The sequence below is a fragment of the Phaseolus vulgaris genome, chromosome 4, assembly GCF_000499845.2.
Source record: "Phaseolus vulgaris cultivar G19833 chromosome 4, P. vulgaris v2.0, whole genome shotgun sequence".
Classification (NCBI taxonomy): Eukaryota; Viridiplantae; Streptophyta; class Magnoliopsida; order Fabales; family Fabaceae; genus Phaseolus; species Phaseolus vulgaris.
In genome coordinates this window covers 14,567,375-14,584,091 of record NC_023756.2, presented here as the reverse complement: position 1 = coordinate 14,584,091, position 16,717 = coordinate 14,567,375, and the positions used below count along the sequence as shown (strand labels likewise).

At 38.1% G+C, this 16,717-nt stretch overlaps 1 protein-coding gene across 2 annotated transcripts; it reads right to left on the bottom strand.

Annotated features, from left to right (window-relative positions):
* Window positions 1–1,584: 1,584 nt before the first annotated feature.
* Window positions 1,585–6,344, bottom strand: LOC137837349 (MA3 DOMAIN-CONTAINING TRANSLATION REGULATORY FACTOR 2). Of its 2 annotated transcripts, XM_068646328.1 has the most exons (6): window positions 6,100–6,344; window positions 5,481–5,616; window positions 4,837–5,245; window positions 4,322–4,416; window positions 2,331–4,177; window positions 1,585–1,989 (listed from the first exon to the last, which is right to left on the bottom strand). In XM_068646328.1, the coding sequence occupies exons 3-5, from the start codon at window positions 5,075–5,077 to the stop codon at window positions 2,342–2,344; spliced, it is 2,172 nt and encodes a 723-aa protein (XP_068502429.1). In that variant the 5' UTR covers window positions 5,078–5,245; window positions 5,481–5,616; window positions 6,100–6,344; the 3' UTR covers window positions 1,585–1,989; window positions 2,331–2,341. The 2 variants fall into 2 exon arrangements, with proteins under 2 accessions (XP_068502429.1, XP_068502428.1); XM_068646327.1 differs by lacking the exon at window positions 1,585–1,989 and having other exon boundaries at window positions 2,224–4,177.
* Window positions 6,345–16,717: the final 10,373 nt, after the last annotated feature.

Below are 16,717 nucleotides of genomic sequence, written 5' to 3'. Positions count from 1 at the left end.
TTTATAATATCTCATAATATCAAATAATATCTAATTATATCTAATAATATCTAACAGTAACCATTAGCAACAATAATATGTTGGTTACTAGATAAAAGAGTGTATGATGAAAAATAAGTGTAATAAGGTGTCATATAGTCAGTAGCACCAAAGTTTACAATTCAAATATTCTTAGTATTAAAAGCATTAAAGGATAAGAAGTTAACTCTTACTACTCATGGTTAAGGAACAAGACTTAGATGTCTTACTAAGGGAGTCCATGGGAGCTAAAAAATGACTAAGCTTTGCAAATCGACGAAATCTAGTTTCAATGGTAGCTGGCCATTCATAAAGCTCGTAAAAAAAAATAAAAAATTGGTGCTGCTACGGACTGTGGTCAACGACGATCAACGGGAAAAAAAGGTTGTCTCAATGAAGGCTGCAAAAAAAAAAATACAAAAGCAGAGTCTCCAAGGATCAAGATCTCTAATACCATATTAAGAAGTGAACTTTAAGCATAACTCAACCTTATAAAGTTGGCTTATAAGGTGAGATTTGTACCAACTTATATACTATGAAATGTCGTTGTCTCTAGCCGAGATGTGATCTCCAATAGTAAAGGTCAATGATTCATTACCTTCTACATTAGGTTGTTTACCTATTTATAACAATCACATTAGACCTCTACCTATAGATGACTAGAGTAGGCCCAAGTGTCTCCTTAATTGTGATTCATGATTTGTTTACCGTACAATACGGGCTAATTACTTTAGGTTCTAATCTTAGTTAGAAGGTGTTCGATTAAGATGATGTCGAGATGCCAAGTTCAGGATCTTGGATACTTAGGCAATACAATGATAATATGAAACAACGAATGAAGCTCGGATATGCCTCATAAATGGTGTGCCCATGTATCTAACACGTATTGAACATTGACATGTGTACAATACTCGTACGAAACGTATTAGTAAAATGCCAAATTCAAAAATATTTTTTGGATCTCTGACAATTCTAACATGGTTCCAACAAAATTTTAAAAATGAAAAATACAATGTTTTCCTAAAGACCTAAACTTATTATATAATTTTTTATTATGATTATAGAAATAAGGAAAAAATGATATATATAATCAAGAATATTTAGATTATATATGTATTATTGAGAATTTTTATTTAATCTCTTATCATATAATGTGAAATTTTTTAAAAGTTGTGAATTTTGTCTTTAAATGAATTTAAACTAAAGTGTGTTTTTAAATGATGGTGATCAAGAAAGAGATGAAATGCCTCAAATGAATTCTATTTTTTTTTTCACTTTTTGGATTTTAGATAAATGAATTAGATTCATTTTTGTTATATTTGGCTAACCTTGTTCACATAAATCTTGATTGTTAATTTATATAATTCATAATGATATAATATAAAAAATTGTGTATTTGTGAACTACATTTTGAAGATTACACGTGTCTAAGTATTTATATTCGTGCACCGTGTTTGTGTCCGTATTACATAGGAAGGATTGATTCTTTTATATTTTATTTAGTAATACAAAAGATTGTTGTTCGTGATTGTATATGATAGTTGAGATTAAAGAAAAATAAAAATTGTCACCGCTACTATACCCTCAAATTAGCATACAATGTCGCTATGCTACGCATTACAAATTGAGTGCATGACATGATAAAAGGAGCAAAATATGAAATTGTTAGAGATTACATTACAGATTCCCTTGCTTATGCTTCTTCCAAAACAGAATAGGAAGAGAGTGCAGAAAGAGCTATTTATGGTTTCCACAATCTCAATTTTAAAATATATAGTTTTCAGTTCACATAATTGACATTCCAAATTAGTTGCTCTATGCATCTTTCTGCTTCAACATGTCTTTCTTCTTGCCCTTGTTGCATCCACAGAGCAGTATGTCTCTAATTCTTCTATGATCGATTGTGAATTGACCACATTATGGATTCATCTAAGTTGGTCTAAATAGAAAATGAAGTATATATCAAAGAACCTGCCAAAAAGGCTGGTCATTAAATAACTCAAATAATTTGATTACACAAAAATACTACAGTATAGAATTATTATGAACTATATATTTGGTAATTCAATACCAGTTTGGATTTATATGTGTGTGCATATTTTATTTAGAACTGAAAATTGTTGGGGGAAGTGTGAAGCAATTTCCTCTCCTGTAAGCTCCTGTGATAAAGGGGCATCTGGGAAGAAAACAAACAGAAATAGCATGTGTAGAGAAATTTCAAGTTCTAGTTGTGCATGCATAGTATGTATCTGATGTCTGCATGTGTACACATTTGATTCAAGTGATAAAGAAAAACTAATGCTGATGATTACCCACGCTATCATTAGCGAGTGCCATTCTCTGCTGTTGCATGTTCCTGTTTGCTGAAACAAAATGAGTTGTCCAACCATCCATTGGTCTTTGCTCTTTCAACGTAGTATGCAAACTGATTTTTAGCATCAGGGACATCTAAGGCCAAGTCATCAAGAGATTCTGCAACCCTTCCAAAACCCTTCACCATTTGATTCATGGTTATTAGTCCTGATTCAAAACACTCCTTGAGTAGACCCCACAACCTCTCATTCTTCTTCTCAATGGTTGTCACCAAAGCTTTCTTAACAACCTCATGATGGAAGAATGGCATTCCTAACTCTTTCATGCAACGACAGGCCTCCTTTATTTCTCCTCCAGACTCATACTCCTCCAACAGCTTCCCAATCATGTCCTTGACATCCTCAAACGCCCATCCAGGCCTGCTACTGCCCCCACCACCCCAACACCTCAAGATTCTCTCCCCTGCAAGTCTAGCCTTTAGCAATGACTTTGTCATTTGAAGAACTTTGCTCCCAATTGAACCTGGCCCCAAACACTGTGTTCCAATCTCTTCAAGGTGTTGTGGAGCCAGGACTTCATCCACCACTGCTCTGGCTAGAAACATAGCAAGATCCTCAACAACAACTGGGTTGTCCAGAGCAGTATCATCTGCTGACTCTATCAACATCACAAAACCACTCACGACATCATCAGCTGGGAAACACAGAGATGACAGCAACACAGAAGCCATTTCCTTCTCTCTATTCTTCCTATCCATTGCCAGAGTTATCAGTTTCTTAACAAAGATTGCATTGAGTGCAGCACAGTTCTTGCTGTTTTCTTGTTCAAGACAGCTATTTACCTCCAATATATCACCTGATAAGAAGTACTCTTGAATGATGGACTGAGTCTTTACCTTGAAACTTTTGGCAGCATTATCTTCTGTTGAGTTCCTTTCAGGCTCCACTGAAAGTGATTTCAAAGATGACACACATAACCAACCCTCAGATGCTGCTTTAGATATCAGTTGCTGCAGTATTCCTCGTGCATTCGGTATATCAAGTGACAAGTCATCAACTGTGTCAATCAACCGACTGAAACCTTTGGACATTTGGCTAGTGTTAATGAAACCTTCTTCAGCTGCTTCCTTCAACAGATCTAACAGTGGGGATTCTGCTTGACGTCTCTCCATTGCCATTATAAGAGCCCGTTTCACTATTTCGTGATGGAAGAAAGGAACTTTCAGATCTTTGATGCATCTGAAAGCTTCTTTCTTGTCACCACTTACAACATACTCCTTCAAAAAATTGTTTATCTTAGCTTTAACATCATCGACTGTGGTGTTCTTACTACCTCTCCAGCATCTCTCTATTATTTCTGCATGAAGAGGAGCTGCTAGATAGCTTTTCTCAGTTTTTTTCAAGACATCAACCCCTTTTGAATCTTTCGGTAAGTAGGCCATCTGTTTCTTCAAAAAGGCAGGAGGAAGTATGTCATCAACCACTGCCCGAGCTATGAAAAGTGCTAGAACTTCAACTGCGTCTGGTATATCTACAATCAAGTCATCTGCTGATTCAACTAATTTGCTGAAGCCCTTGTAAACTTGTGAAGGATCAAATACGTCAGCATAAAGTGCAGATAGCAGAATAGCAGCCATCTCTTTTTCTTTATCATGCCTGTCCATGGACATAGAGACAAGTTTTTTCACAAAATAGTAGCCATACTCTGGTTTTCCGAACTCTTTAACTTCATTCATTGTTGCAACAACATCATCCGTGGCAAAATATTCCTCCACTATTATTATAGCCTTTTTCTTGTAGTTCTCAAGCTCTGTGTTCGGCTTCTTTTCATTTGAATGGTCATATTCCTACAAAACCATATACACTTTCATGGTTGTTTGTGTCACAAACAAAGGCAAACCCTTTCAGGAAAAAAAATATACAAGACTATAAATTTAATCCATTTAATAGTAGTTATATTACAAGTTACTGATAAGATTTTATCTCCCAACCTCAGTGCTGTCATAGTTTGGATCATTAGGATCAAGAACGCTTGTGTCATCTGTATCAAGCAATCCACCCCAGGTACCCTTTCCCCCAGAACCACCTGTGCAATCAAAAAGAATTTGTTTCTTTCAGTTTAAGGAATGCAAATTTGTTATCATATATGGTTTGATTTGCCATAAAACTCCAAAGCTAGACCATTGTAGTCTTATCCTGAGTCAGTGACCAAAAGGCGGATCAGATAACAACTGTATGAAAAGTGAGACATCTTTATGTTGGTCATGACTGTCACACACAAGAACTAAGACTATTTTTATCTACTCATATTCCAATGTTCTATGAATCATATTCCAAGTATTTAGAAAATTCAGAAGTCCAATTATCACGAGTGTCTGAAGAACAAAAGAGTGAAAGTGGAAACAAGTCTATGAACATCACTAATCACATACATTTTATGGTAGCTACTTGGTGAAGAAGTAATCAGGCATTAAAAAGAGGAAACTGGGAATGAAAACTACTTCACCTTTCTTTGGACGTCCATCTTTTTGAAAATGTGATTGTCTATGACTCCTTGGACTTAGACTGCTCAACTTGCCTGGCGCCTTTGGGGACCTCGGAGATTTTGGAGACCTAGGAGAGTCAGGGGCCCTTGAAGATTTTGGAGCAAGTTGCAATGGAGAAACAGACAACGGATCCGCACTTTCTGATGCAGATCGATGAAGCTCGCGATGCTCATTTGATACATAACCCTCAGAGAAATCCATTACACTTAAATCAAAACTTCCACCTTACAATCACAGAAGTCATATATACTCAGACCACAATGTCAGCTTCAGAATAAATCAGCCACTCCACTCAATGATACGTCACAAGTGACTCCAATCTCTAATTTGCAACTTAGTCTTTCTTCACTTCTTTATATACTTGTGCCACTGCACATGATCAACAACTTACATGCATAAGTTAAATCCATATATACCTCACAACTTTGATAGGAAAATCCTTTGAAGGTAAAATGCTCAAAGGTTATTGCAGTAACTCAAATAGCCCAATTCAGCAGAATGGAAATATTACAGACAAACCAAACTATAACCTTCCTTGGACAAAATGCCGAATACCTAAATTCATTGCAAGTGAAATGTAAACAACGGATTAAGAAACATCAACCTCTGAAATAATCACTGTCAATTCAAGCTTCTAGTGCCTTCAATCAGTAATTCTCAAAGTTGATTTTGGAATTTCTTCTGTCACTTTGTTTAATGATCTTGACGGTTTGGAATATCTTAGAAGTAGGCCAGAGAGGCTTTTCATGCATGCAGAAAAAGTTCAGATTCATTACAAAAGCTTTGAGACATCAATCGTGACAAACAAAACTAGTTCTCTACAATGACAATACATGGAGAGTATCTTGCAGCATCACATCATGTAGTTGAATTAAATATATATTATTTTATCAAAATATATGTAAATAGTTTATAAAATTTCCCGAGCATTATTCTGGGTGTCTTACAATTTCTATAATATGTGCCATTTGATTTGTTAGATAAAAAAGAGTTTTCTAAGAAAGCAGTTTTGTCCCATCAGTTCAATCATTTATATTGAAATGCAGGAGAGGTTTTAGCATCTAGGCACAGGAATCAGATTAGACATTATTCACATTAGATTCACGAACAATCTCATTCTCAAACATAGATACCCTCCGAATTAGACATCATAAAAACATTTTAAAACAATCGATATTCAACACTATTTTCAATCAAACTTTGGAGGAAAATCGTATAATTACCTTTAGTCATTGCTTGGGGAACAGCATTATCCATGGATTGCCGGGTATGACTTTGAGATTGTACAGTTTTTGGATCAAAAGTATGTATACGTTTATTATCTAGTTTTAACTTTGGAGTTGCAGTTAGTGACAGGTTTTTCTCTTTCCTATTTGGTTTTTGGTTTATTTTTCGGTAGTAATGCAAAGAGAATAGACAGTGTTCAAAGGTGGTTGCAAAATTTTAGGTTTACTTGTGGCGAGAAATCAACATCACCTCCACAACGCTACTTTTCATAAACTTTGCCTACAGAAACGGGAGAGGAAACCGCCAAGAAGACCAAGTACCAGAATATTACGTATAAAACCCAAATTTATTACGTTCATTTTAATTCACACAATTGGCAAAATAAGCAAGGACTATTTCATGTTCCTGGTGGATTATTTTTTTATTTTTTATTTTTTTTATAATAATTAGAAGTGGGATCTTTTCAAAATTAGAGTGCTTGATTATCAGTTTCAAATCTAAGATGCTAGGATAAAACTATGTCTTTTTCAGGAATAAAAATGATATTTAAACTTTTTTGGGTAAGATGAAGAAAATAAAAATAATTAATTTATTATGCAACACTAACTCAAAATAGTACTGTTGAAAAAGAAATGTATGTTTCTATGACATCGAATGTCTTTTAAATGATAAAATAAAGTTGTTTACATTAAAGTATATTATATATTGCCATCGTATCAAGAAGTTATTGATGTTTTAGGGCCATTTTTCCAGCTCTTTAAATTCTCTTTCATTATTTTGAATTGGGCAGTCTGAAGTGTGAACATTAAAAAATAATTTTAAATTATACAATTTTGTTCATGCTGGTTGACTCAATTGGCTTCGCATAGTCTACGACGATCACACGCCCAATTATCCCTGCCTTCGTTCGTGTCTTCGTTCGATCAAACACTTGAAGATGCAAAGACAAAGGGCACTCTAGAGGCCGTTTGCACTCCGACGCTCAAGTCAATCTTAGGTAGGAAACACCAAAACTTAGCTGTAAAAAGCTCTGAGTGTAATCTGTGTCAGTGCTGTGTAAAAACTTGCGTACCTTATTAGGTTTGATACTATCAAACCCCTTATATACTCTAGGGTTTCCGCTAACCGCAATTAGGGTTACTGAGGGTGTGTCTTAGCGCCGCTATCACCCATTCTTAGGGCAAACTAGCGCGTAAGGCTCCCTTACTGGAGTGCAACCTCTGACGGGATGACCACCTGGAAACCAACTTGTGCACCTAATCTCTGGGGCCATTCGTCCTGGGAGTGCCCTTGCTGTTCACATGCCATGCATGCAGTCTACCATTGGAACGTAACCCTTACGGGCCTTAGCTCTTCCAGTGGCTCTTTACTTGTGCTACGCCTGAACGCGTCATTCACACTACACGCATGGACCCCCTCGTGATCTAGGCTTCTCCCTAACTGGTAACTGGTGTGTTGTTTGGAATGCACCTCTCGTGGCTCCGCTCTGCTGTTTGACTTGTTGAGGTCCGAGGACACGTCAGCATATCCTGATGACCGATGTTTGACAACTCCTCGACCCTCTGGGCGTACTATCTATGAGGCGCCCTAGGTGTACCGCTTGTGGGACCTAACTTATGTGACTGACGCCTGACCACTCCTCGATACCTTGAGCGTGCCGTCTGCAAGGCACTGACCCATGCCACTCGTGGGACCCAGCTTACATGATCCCACGTCTACTACCAGTCAACGACGTCCGAGGACTAGTCGGTACAAATTTCAAATACCACTATGCCAAAATTTTAATTAATTTCTCAAGAATAATATTTAGCTTCTAACAAAAATTAAATTTTCTAAAAACACAACACAATTTCTTAACTTTCAGATTAATTAATTCGTAATATTATCTTTAAAAAAATAAAAATTACTCAATCTAAAAAAAATCTGAATTAAATCTTTTGAATATGTGAATATCAACTTGATGAAACTCGAGTATTTGTTAACACTTCTTATATAATTCATGAAAATTCAAAGAAGGTTGTTGAAACTAACTATAATTGTTAGGACTTGCTATTATGTTGTAAAATATTGAAATATATAAGTGTTCTCGTCGGTTGGCTTTTTTTGCTGGTTGACCTGAGAGAAAAGTTTCGCTTCTATCCTGTCTCCTTCGTATTCAGTTATGCGTTTTCTCGTTACACTGGAACGTGACTCTATTGGGACAAAGGGGGCTCTATCTGTTGATCACACTCTGACGATCAAGTCAGTGGGAGCTTACTAAAATAAGATAAGTATTCAGTTTCAGTCTAGTATTCAGAAACAAAGTACCTTTACCTGGGTCTCAAGCCCCTTTTATAGCTTACTTGTTTAACAACTTTCACTCACGAGAATAATCTCTACTGAAAGCATAAAATAATAACAGAAAATCACCTGCTCACGGGCACCACTTATCTTCAGGTGCTAACAGCAGGAGAACACCTGTTTAACATGTGCACCATATTCTGGAGTGTTCCTTTTTTATTCCCAACAACTATTAATTAATATGTAACTAACATGTATTAATTAATATATAACTAACTTGCATATTATCACAAGAGATAAAATATCTCTTTATCTTCACAATAATATGATAACAGATTTAAACAATAACAATTTTATCTTTCATCTTCAGAATAATATCACAATAGATAAAATATAAATAACTAACTTGTATATTATCACAAGAGATAAAATATCTCTTTATCTTCAGAATAATATGACATAAGATTTAAACAATACCAATTATATCTTTCATCTTCAGATTAATATCACAACAGATAAAATATATATAACTAACTTGCATATTATCACAAGAGATAAAATATCTTTATCTTCAAAATAATATGTTAACAGATTTAAACAATAACAATTATATCTTTCATCTTCAGAATAATATCACAACAGATAAAATATCTCTTTATCTTTTATCTTAATTACCTTTCTTGGGTCGACCCCTACCTGAGCCGAGGTCCCGAGCATTCTTGTCCAGTACACAAGCTGATGTGAATGTAACTACAAGAACACATGATTCTTGACATTCTTAGAAGCAACTTGAGCTGGATTTGAAAGGAACTTTACTTTAGAATTGGATCAATGTTCTAAATTCAAGAACTCACCAAAACTTAGCACCAACCAAGACTCATATGGAAGTCCATGTATTGTCAAATTGAATCAAACACAAGGAATGAAGAACAAGAATTAAAAACTGGACAAAATTGAAAAGCTAGCTACTGAACCGAAAAGAAACAAATAAGAAAGCTGGAAAAGTAAATGTAAACGGTAGAAAATGAAGGAAGAACACTAGGAATTAAAACTACCGAATGGAAAATTGAAGAAAAGGAAGAAGAACACTTATAGGAAGATGCTTGCTGGATTTTGAGAATTGGAAGAAGCCATTCACGCCACTTGGAACCTTGAACCAAGATAAGTGATGGAGTGCCACCACTTGAAGCTCACCATAGCTCACAAGATAAGGCAAAGAAGAGGAAGACTCAAAACTCACAAATTCTCTCCAAAATTGAGTATAGTCTCTCTACTATAAAATTCCAATCTGAATTGTACAAGCTAAGCACCTTTATTTATAGCCTAGAGGTGCTGAAAAATAGGTGGGAATTTTCAAATAAAACTCATTTGAAATTCCCACCAAAAACAAGTCACATGGGAGGTGTGACCTTTTTCTACTATGACACCTCCTAAAAACTACACCTACACCCCCCTACTAAGTCACATGGACAAAGTGACTCTCTCTAATACATTCACACCTATTTATTTAATATCCACACCTCCTACAAGAGTCATTCAAATGATGATCTTTTATTTAATGCTTGGCCTTACCCCTCATGGTTTGGACTTGGGCTTCTTGGGCTTGGGCCTTCTTGGGCTTGGGCTTGGGCTTTGGGCTTGGGCCTCATCTTTTGCAAAGACTAATAAGAAGAACTTTAAATGCTTTGGCCTTGTCCATTTCTTCTATTGATAACATCTTTTTGATTCTCATCACAAGCCCCCAGGCTCGAGCCGAGCTTGACTAGGCAAAAAGGCTTATGAGAATATAATCTCAACTGAAAACATATAACAAAAAAAAATTCTGCCAATGGGCACCTTTACTCACGGTGCTAACAACAAAAGAGAATCTCGTGCACCTTTATTCACGGGTGCTCGCTACTTAACTTATCATATAGCAAACTTCAACTAGCTCAAATATAACAACTACTATCACATACATGCGGACCAACCCATCTCTACCTCTTAAGCATAAAGTAATAAAGATAACAAGAATGAAACTTGGGCAAAATCTAAGCATGAAAAACCGTGGAGTCCTCAACTAACAAAGAAATAACCTTTTGATGAACTATACACCCATAGCTACGACAAGCCTATGCTCACTCCCCACTTGCATAGGTGTATCTCGCAAACTTGGCCCGGGGCCATATATCTTGATCTCACCAAACTTTGTTTCACAGAGTATCTACTCAGCTGATCATCTGATCATTCACTCACTGATATAGACTGACTTACCATGCACCGAAACAAACTTAACCATGACATCTACTTGCAAAGCGTCTATAACTCGTTCTTGCACCGAGTTAGGTAGTCTTACCTTGCCTTAATCAAATAATTTAACCATAACAAAATTAAACTACAAAGTGCTCGTACTTAGGTAATCGTAATGACATCGAGCTAAGTCGTCTTACCTGGCAATAGATAATCAATTTACATACAAGGCGCCTACTCAAATAATCTTACCGAGATAGGTCGTCTTATCTGTCAATAGATAATCAATTTACACACAAGGCGCTACTCGGATAATCTTACCGAGACAAATCATCTTATCTGTCAATAGATAATCAATTTACGCATAGGACGCCTACTCGAATAATCCTACCGAGACAGGTCGTCTTATCTGTCAATAGATAATCAATTTACACACAGGGCGCCTACTCGGTTAACCTTACCGAGACAAGTCCTTTTACCTGACAACAAATAATCAATTTACACATAGGGCACCTATTCGGATAATCTTACTGAGACAGGTCGTTTTATCTGTCAATAGATAATCAATTTACACACAGGGCACCTACTCGGATAATCTGACCGAGACATGTCGTCTTATCTGTCAATAGATAATCAATTTACACACAGGGCGCCTACTCGGATAATCTTACCAAGACAAGTCATCTTATCTGTCAATAGATAATCAATTTACACAGAGGGCGCCTACTCGGATAATCTTATTGAGGCAGGTCGTCTTATTTGTCAATAGATAATCCATTTACACATCGAGTGCCTACTCGGATAATCTTACCGAGACAGGTCGTCTTATCTGTCAATAGATAATCAATTTACGCATAGGACGCCTACTCGAATAATCCTACCGAGACAGGTCATCTTATCTGTCAATAGATAATCAATTTACACACAGGGCGCCTACTCGGTTAACCTTACCGAGACAAGTCGTCTTACCTGACAACAAATAATCAATTTACACATAGGGCGCCTACTCGGATAATCTTACTGAGACAGGTCGTTTTATCTGTCAATAGATAATCAATTTACACACAGGGCACCTACTCAGATAATCTTACCGAGACATGTCGTCTTATCTGTCAATAGATAATCAATTTACACACAGGGCGCCTACTCGGATAATCTTACCCAGACAAGTCATCTTATCTGTCAATAGATAATCAATTTACACAGAGGGCGCCTACTCGAATAATCTTATTGAGGCAGGTCGTGTTATCTGTCAATAGATAATCCATTTACACATCGAGCGCCTACTCGGATAATCTTACCGAGACAGGTCGTCTTATCTGTCAATAGATAATCAATTTACGCATAGGATGCCTACTCGAATAATCCTACCGAGACAGGTCATCTTATCTGTCAATAGATAATCAATTTACACACAGGGCGCCTAGTCGGTTAACCTTACCGAGACAAGTCATCTTACCTGACAACAAGTAATCAATTTACACATAGGGCGCCAACTCGGATAATCTTACTGAGACAGGTCGTTTTATCTATCAATAGATAATCAATTTACACACAGGGCACCTACTCGGATAATCTTACCGAGACATGTCGTCTTATCTGTCAATAGATAATCAATTTACACACAGGGCGCCTACTTGGATAATCTTACCAAGACAAGTCATCTTATCTGTCAATAGATAATCAATTTACACACAGGACGCCTACTCGGATAATCTTACCGAGACAAGTCGTCTTTTTTATCAATAGATAATCAATTCACACACAGGGCGCCTACTTAGATAATCTTATTGTGATAGGTTGTCTTACCATGTGCTAACTCTAAACAAATAAACAAAACTAATGCATCACCTTTCAAGAACAAACTTATCATTAGATGACCTCGTTTAAAAACCCCTTCAAGGGAAAATAGCATCACCTTAACCATCACATTGTTAAAAAAGAAAGCATTAAGCAAGAATATCTTAGCTGAAATGTAACTTGAGGTTTGCCATGTTCCACGCTCGGGGAATGGCTTCCCCCTCTAAGGTCTTTAGTCTATACGTTCCATTCCCGAGCACCTTGACTACGCGATTGCGTAAGTCTTCCTTTGATTCTTCACACTACTCTCGTAGCACTTTCTACCCGCCTTTTGATCGACTTTTATGGTGATTACCCCTTCCTCATCAGAAGGTAGTCTCATCCTCATATGGGTTGTCAAGGCTACTACTCTCAACCTGTTCAAAGATGCTCGACCTAAAAGCAAGTTGTAAGCAGAAGAAACGAAAACAAAAATGTACCTGATGGCAATGGTCCTGGTCGCATTTTCATTAGCGAAGGCCATCCTTAGCTCAACGTACCCTCGTATTTCTATTTGATCTCCCGTGAAGCCGATCAAACACCCATCGTATGGCCTCAAATGGTCAGGGGATAACTGCAAATTGATGAAGGTCTCCCAAAACATCACGCCAGTCGAGCTCTCCTGGTCTATCAAAACTTTGTGCACCTTTCGCCCCACACTGACAACCGCCGGATCATTCTCATGGGAAATCACATCCTCAATATCAACCCCCGTGAAGCATAGGGCAGGCACCCGAGCACGATCAGGTATCCTCGTCTCCAAAGAAATTACTGTCCAACCATATCACTTACATTTGGTAGTCGAGCTTCCTCCTTCAGAAAATTCTCCAGAGATGGAATTTAACTCTCCGTGGATCGGTGTCTCATGTGCCTGTTCCCCGGGGACAGCTTCACCTTGTGGTCCTTCCTAACTGTCCTCAAGATACTCCTTTAAGAACCCATCCTTGACTAGGTCATCTAGTTGGTGACCAAGGCTATGCATCGGTCCACGTTATGCCCGAATGCCCTATGGCACTCGCACCAGGCATCTTTTCGTGACCCTAGATTTCGCCATCTTCTGGGGAAACTTCAACTTGTCTACCATTCCTGGCATACCCAAGAGCTCTTTGTAGGACACACGAAGCTTGGGTTGAGCTTGTGGGTCTTCCCTCGCCTTCCCCCTCGACTCGTCCTTTTAGGCCACATAAGGCACATACCTCTAGTTTGTTCTCTCCTAAGCAGAGGTTTAATGGACCCACAGAGGTCGATCTTGGCTGCTCTTTTTAGGCTTAGGCTGCCTAGAGCGTGAGCTGTCGTTCTTTTTGAGCACATCTTCTTCTACCTCAATATGTGTGACAACCCGCTCATGCACCACATAAAACATCTTTGTTGGGTTCCTGATCAAAGAACCAATGAATGGCCCTACTGTCATCCCCTGCTCGAAAGCGACGATCATCATCTCTTCATCGTGCATCTGAAGTCTTACTGTTAACGCGTTGAATCTGTTCAGATACTCCTTCAACCTCTCTCCCTCCCTTTGCCTCATGCCAAATAGGTCATACAACCTTGGAGGTTTGACCTTGTTGGCGAAGAACTGTTCTCTAAACAACTTGGCGAACTAGAAGAAAGAGGTAATGTGGTTGTCGGGGATCCCATTGAACCATTTGAGGGTTGTACCTGTAAAAGTTCTCGTGAACATCTTGCACCGAATGGCATGTGTTCCTCTTGAGATGATCATCTAATCATTGAACGCTGCGACATGGCTTTCAGGGTCCTTTATCCCTATGAAAAAGGCCATCTCGGGTGTGATATAGTGAGATGCAACAGCCTTATCTATGATCGCCTTTAAGAATGGCTTGGGAGTGTCTCTTACTGGTAAGTTCGAAGTTCGTTCCCTATTGGAACGTCGGTCACTTTGCTGCAAATTTTTTCGCAGCTCCACATTGGTTTTACGCAGCTCCTCGTTAGCCCATGCATGCTCCTCCATAGCCATGCTGGAGGCCGCAATTTCTGCCATCAAGCGTTGTTGCAGATGCTCTAGCTCAGCTCGGGCTTCCGCTCGTAGTCTCTCCTGCTCAACCTTGGCTTATTCATTTGCTTCTTGGAGGGCTCTCATGGTCTTCATGAGTTGTTTTAAGGCGGGGGCATCGCTTCCTTTGGATCCCACCGGAGCTTGCCTCGTGTTCCTCATCATATTAGAAAACTCAAACACAATTGTGGTTGGGATCAGGTTTTATCAGGCCCCACGATGGGCGCCAAATGTTCTCGCCGATTGACTTTCTCGCTGGTTGATCTAGGTGGAAAGATCCGCTTTTATCCTGTCTCCTTCAGATTCAGTTATGTGTCTTCTTGTTGCACTGAAACGTGGCTCTATTGGGACAGAGGAAGCTCTACCTGTTGATCACACTACGACAATCAAGTCAGTGAAAGCTTACTAAAATAAGATAAATATTCAATTTCAGTCTAGTATTAAAAAACAACGTACCTTTACCTAGGGTTTCAAACCTCATTTATAGCTTACTCGTTAAAAAAATTTCACTCACGAGAATATTATCTCTACTGAAATCATAAAATAATAACAGAAAACCACCTACTCACGGGCACCACTTATCTTCAGGTGCTAACTGCAGGATAACATTTTGTTTAACATGTGCACCATTATTCTCAAGTGCTCCTCTTATCACAAGAGATAAAATATCTCTTTATCTTTAGAATAATATGATAACAAATTTAAACAATAACAATTATATCTTTTATCTTCAGAATAATATCACAATAGATAATATATATATATATATATAACTTGCATATTATCACAAGAGATAAAATATCTTTATCTTCAGAATAATATGTTAACAGATTTAAACAATAACAAATATATATTTCATCTTTAGAATAATATCACAATAGATAAAATATCTCTTTATCTTTTATCTTAATTACTTTTCCTGGGTCGAGGTCCCGAGCATTCCTGACCAGTACAATAAGAATTTGTAATCTTCATGTATCATCTTCTTCCCTTAATCAAGTATTGGAATTTCCCTTCAAGGTTCCTGTTCTTGCCGGTTGACTCGCTTCGCTGATTGACTCCAACGGTATCCTTTTTCCCTTCTATCTCCGCCTGAGAATAGTTCTTCCTTGATCAAGAAACCTCTCACCTGCAAAGACAAAGGGGCACCCTAGCGGCCGTTTGCACTCCGACGCTCAAGTCAGCATTAGGGCAAAGAAACACCAAGAGTGTATATTAGCTTCAGTCTTAGAAACTGCGTACCTTGCTAGGGTTCTTAGCACCTTTTATATAGGTTGAAACTAGGGTTTACCTCTATTATGTTAACCTTGTCTAGGGTTCCTTGGAGAATGTCCATGTGTCGCTATCATGTAATCTTAATGTAATCTGGCATATAAGACTTCCCTTAACTGGAGTTGATGGCAAAGTCATGGAGCTCTTCTCGGATTTGTGAACAAAGGTGCGGAAGTTATGGATTGAAATGTGCAAGATCCTCCTAGGAGTGGTGGTGATCTTGAAGGTGCATGATGAGTATGGAATAAGGTAGGTTTGGCCAGCCCTATGGTAGGTGATGAAGATGAAGATTAGGTTCTAGAAACTAGGGAAAAGCAATGTATGGCACAATGTTGGCAGCATAACATTACTCTCATTAATCTTGCAAATACAAGTGTTAGGCATCTCCTTTTATAGGCTAAAGAGGCCGTAAATGTTAAGCTAAGTTCACATGAAATGTAAGCAAAATGAAATGGAAATGTGGAGGCACATGGAGCACATGGGTGCACATGGCTTCATAAAAGCGTCCCTTGATTAGTGAAGGCTTCTAGAAACCTTTAGCTAATCAAGGTTAACTCCTCCTTAATTCTAATGTGCAGAAAAATAAACATTTGTCCACATGGCTATGCTATTTACACCCCAATTAAAGCTAAACTACACATGTTGGGCCTTCACGGAATTTGTGCTAGTAAGCCACTCTCCCATTATATAGCTTTGATCCAAGTCTTCTTGTCCTAGACGCTCCTAGCTTGTCCTAGACGCTCCTAGCTTGGTCTTCTTGTCCTAGACGCTCCTAGCTTGGTCTTAGACGCTCCTAGCTTGATCTTGGACGTTCTTGACTTGGCTCTTGCTTTTCATGAAAGGTTGTGTTTGGCCCTCTTCCATCATCCCCTCCCTCTTGAAAAGGATTTGTCCTCATATCCAATGCTTTTGCTTCCTAGGGGGATGGTTGTGGCTGGATGGTGTCCATCATCTCCTCCTTCTTGAGAAGATCTACCCTCAGATCT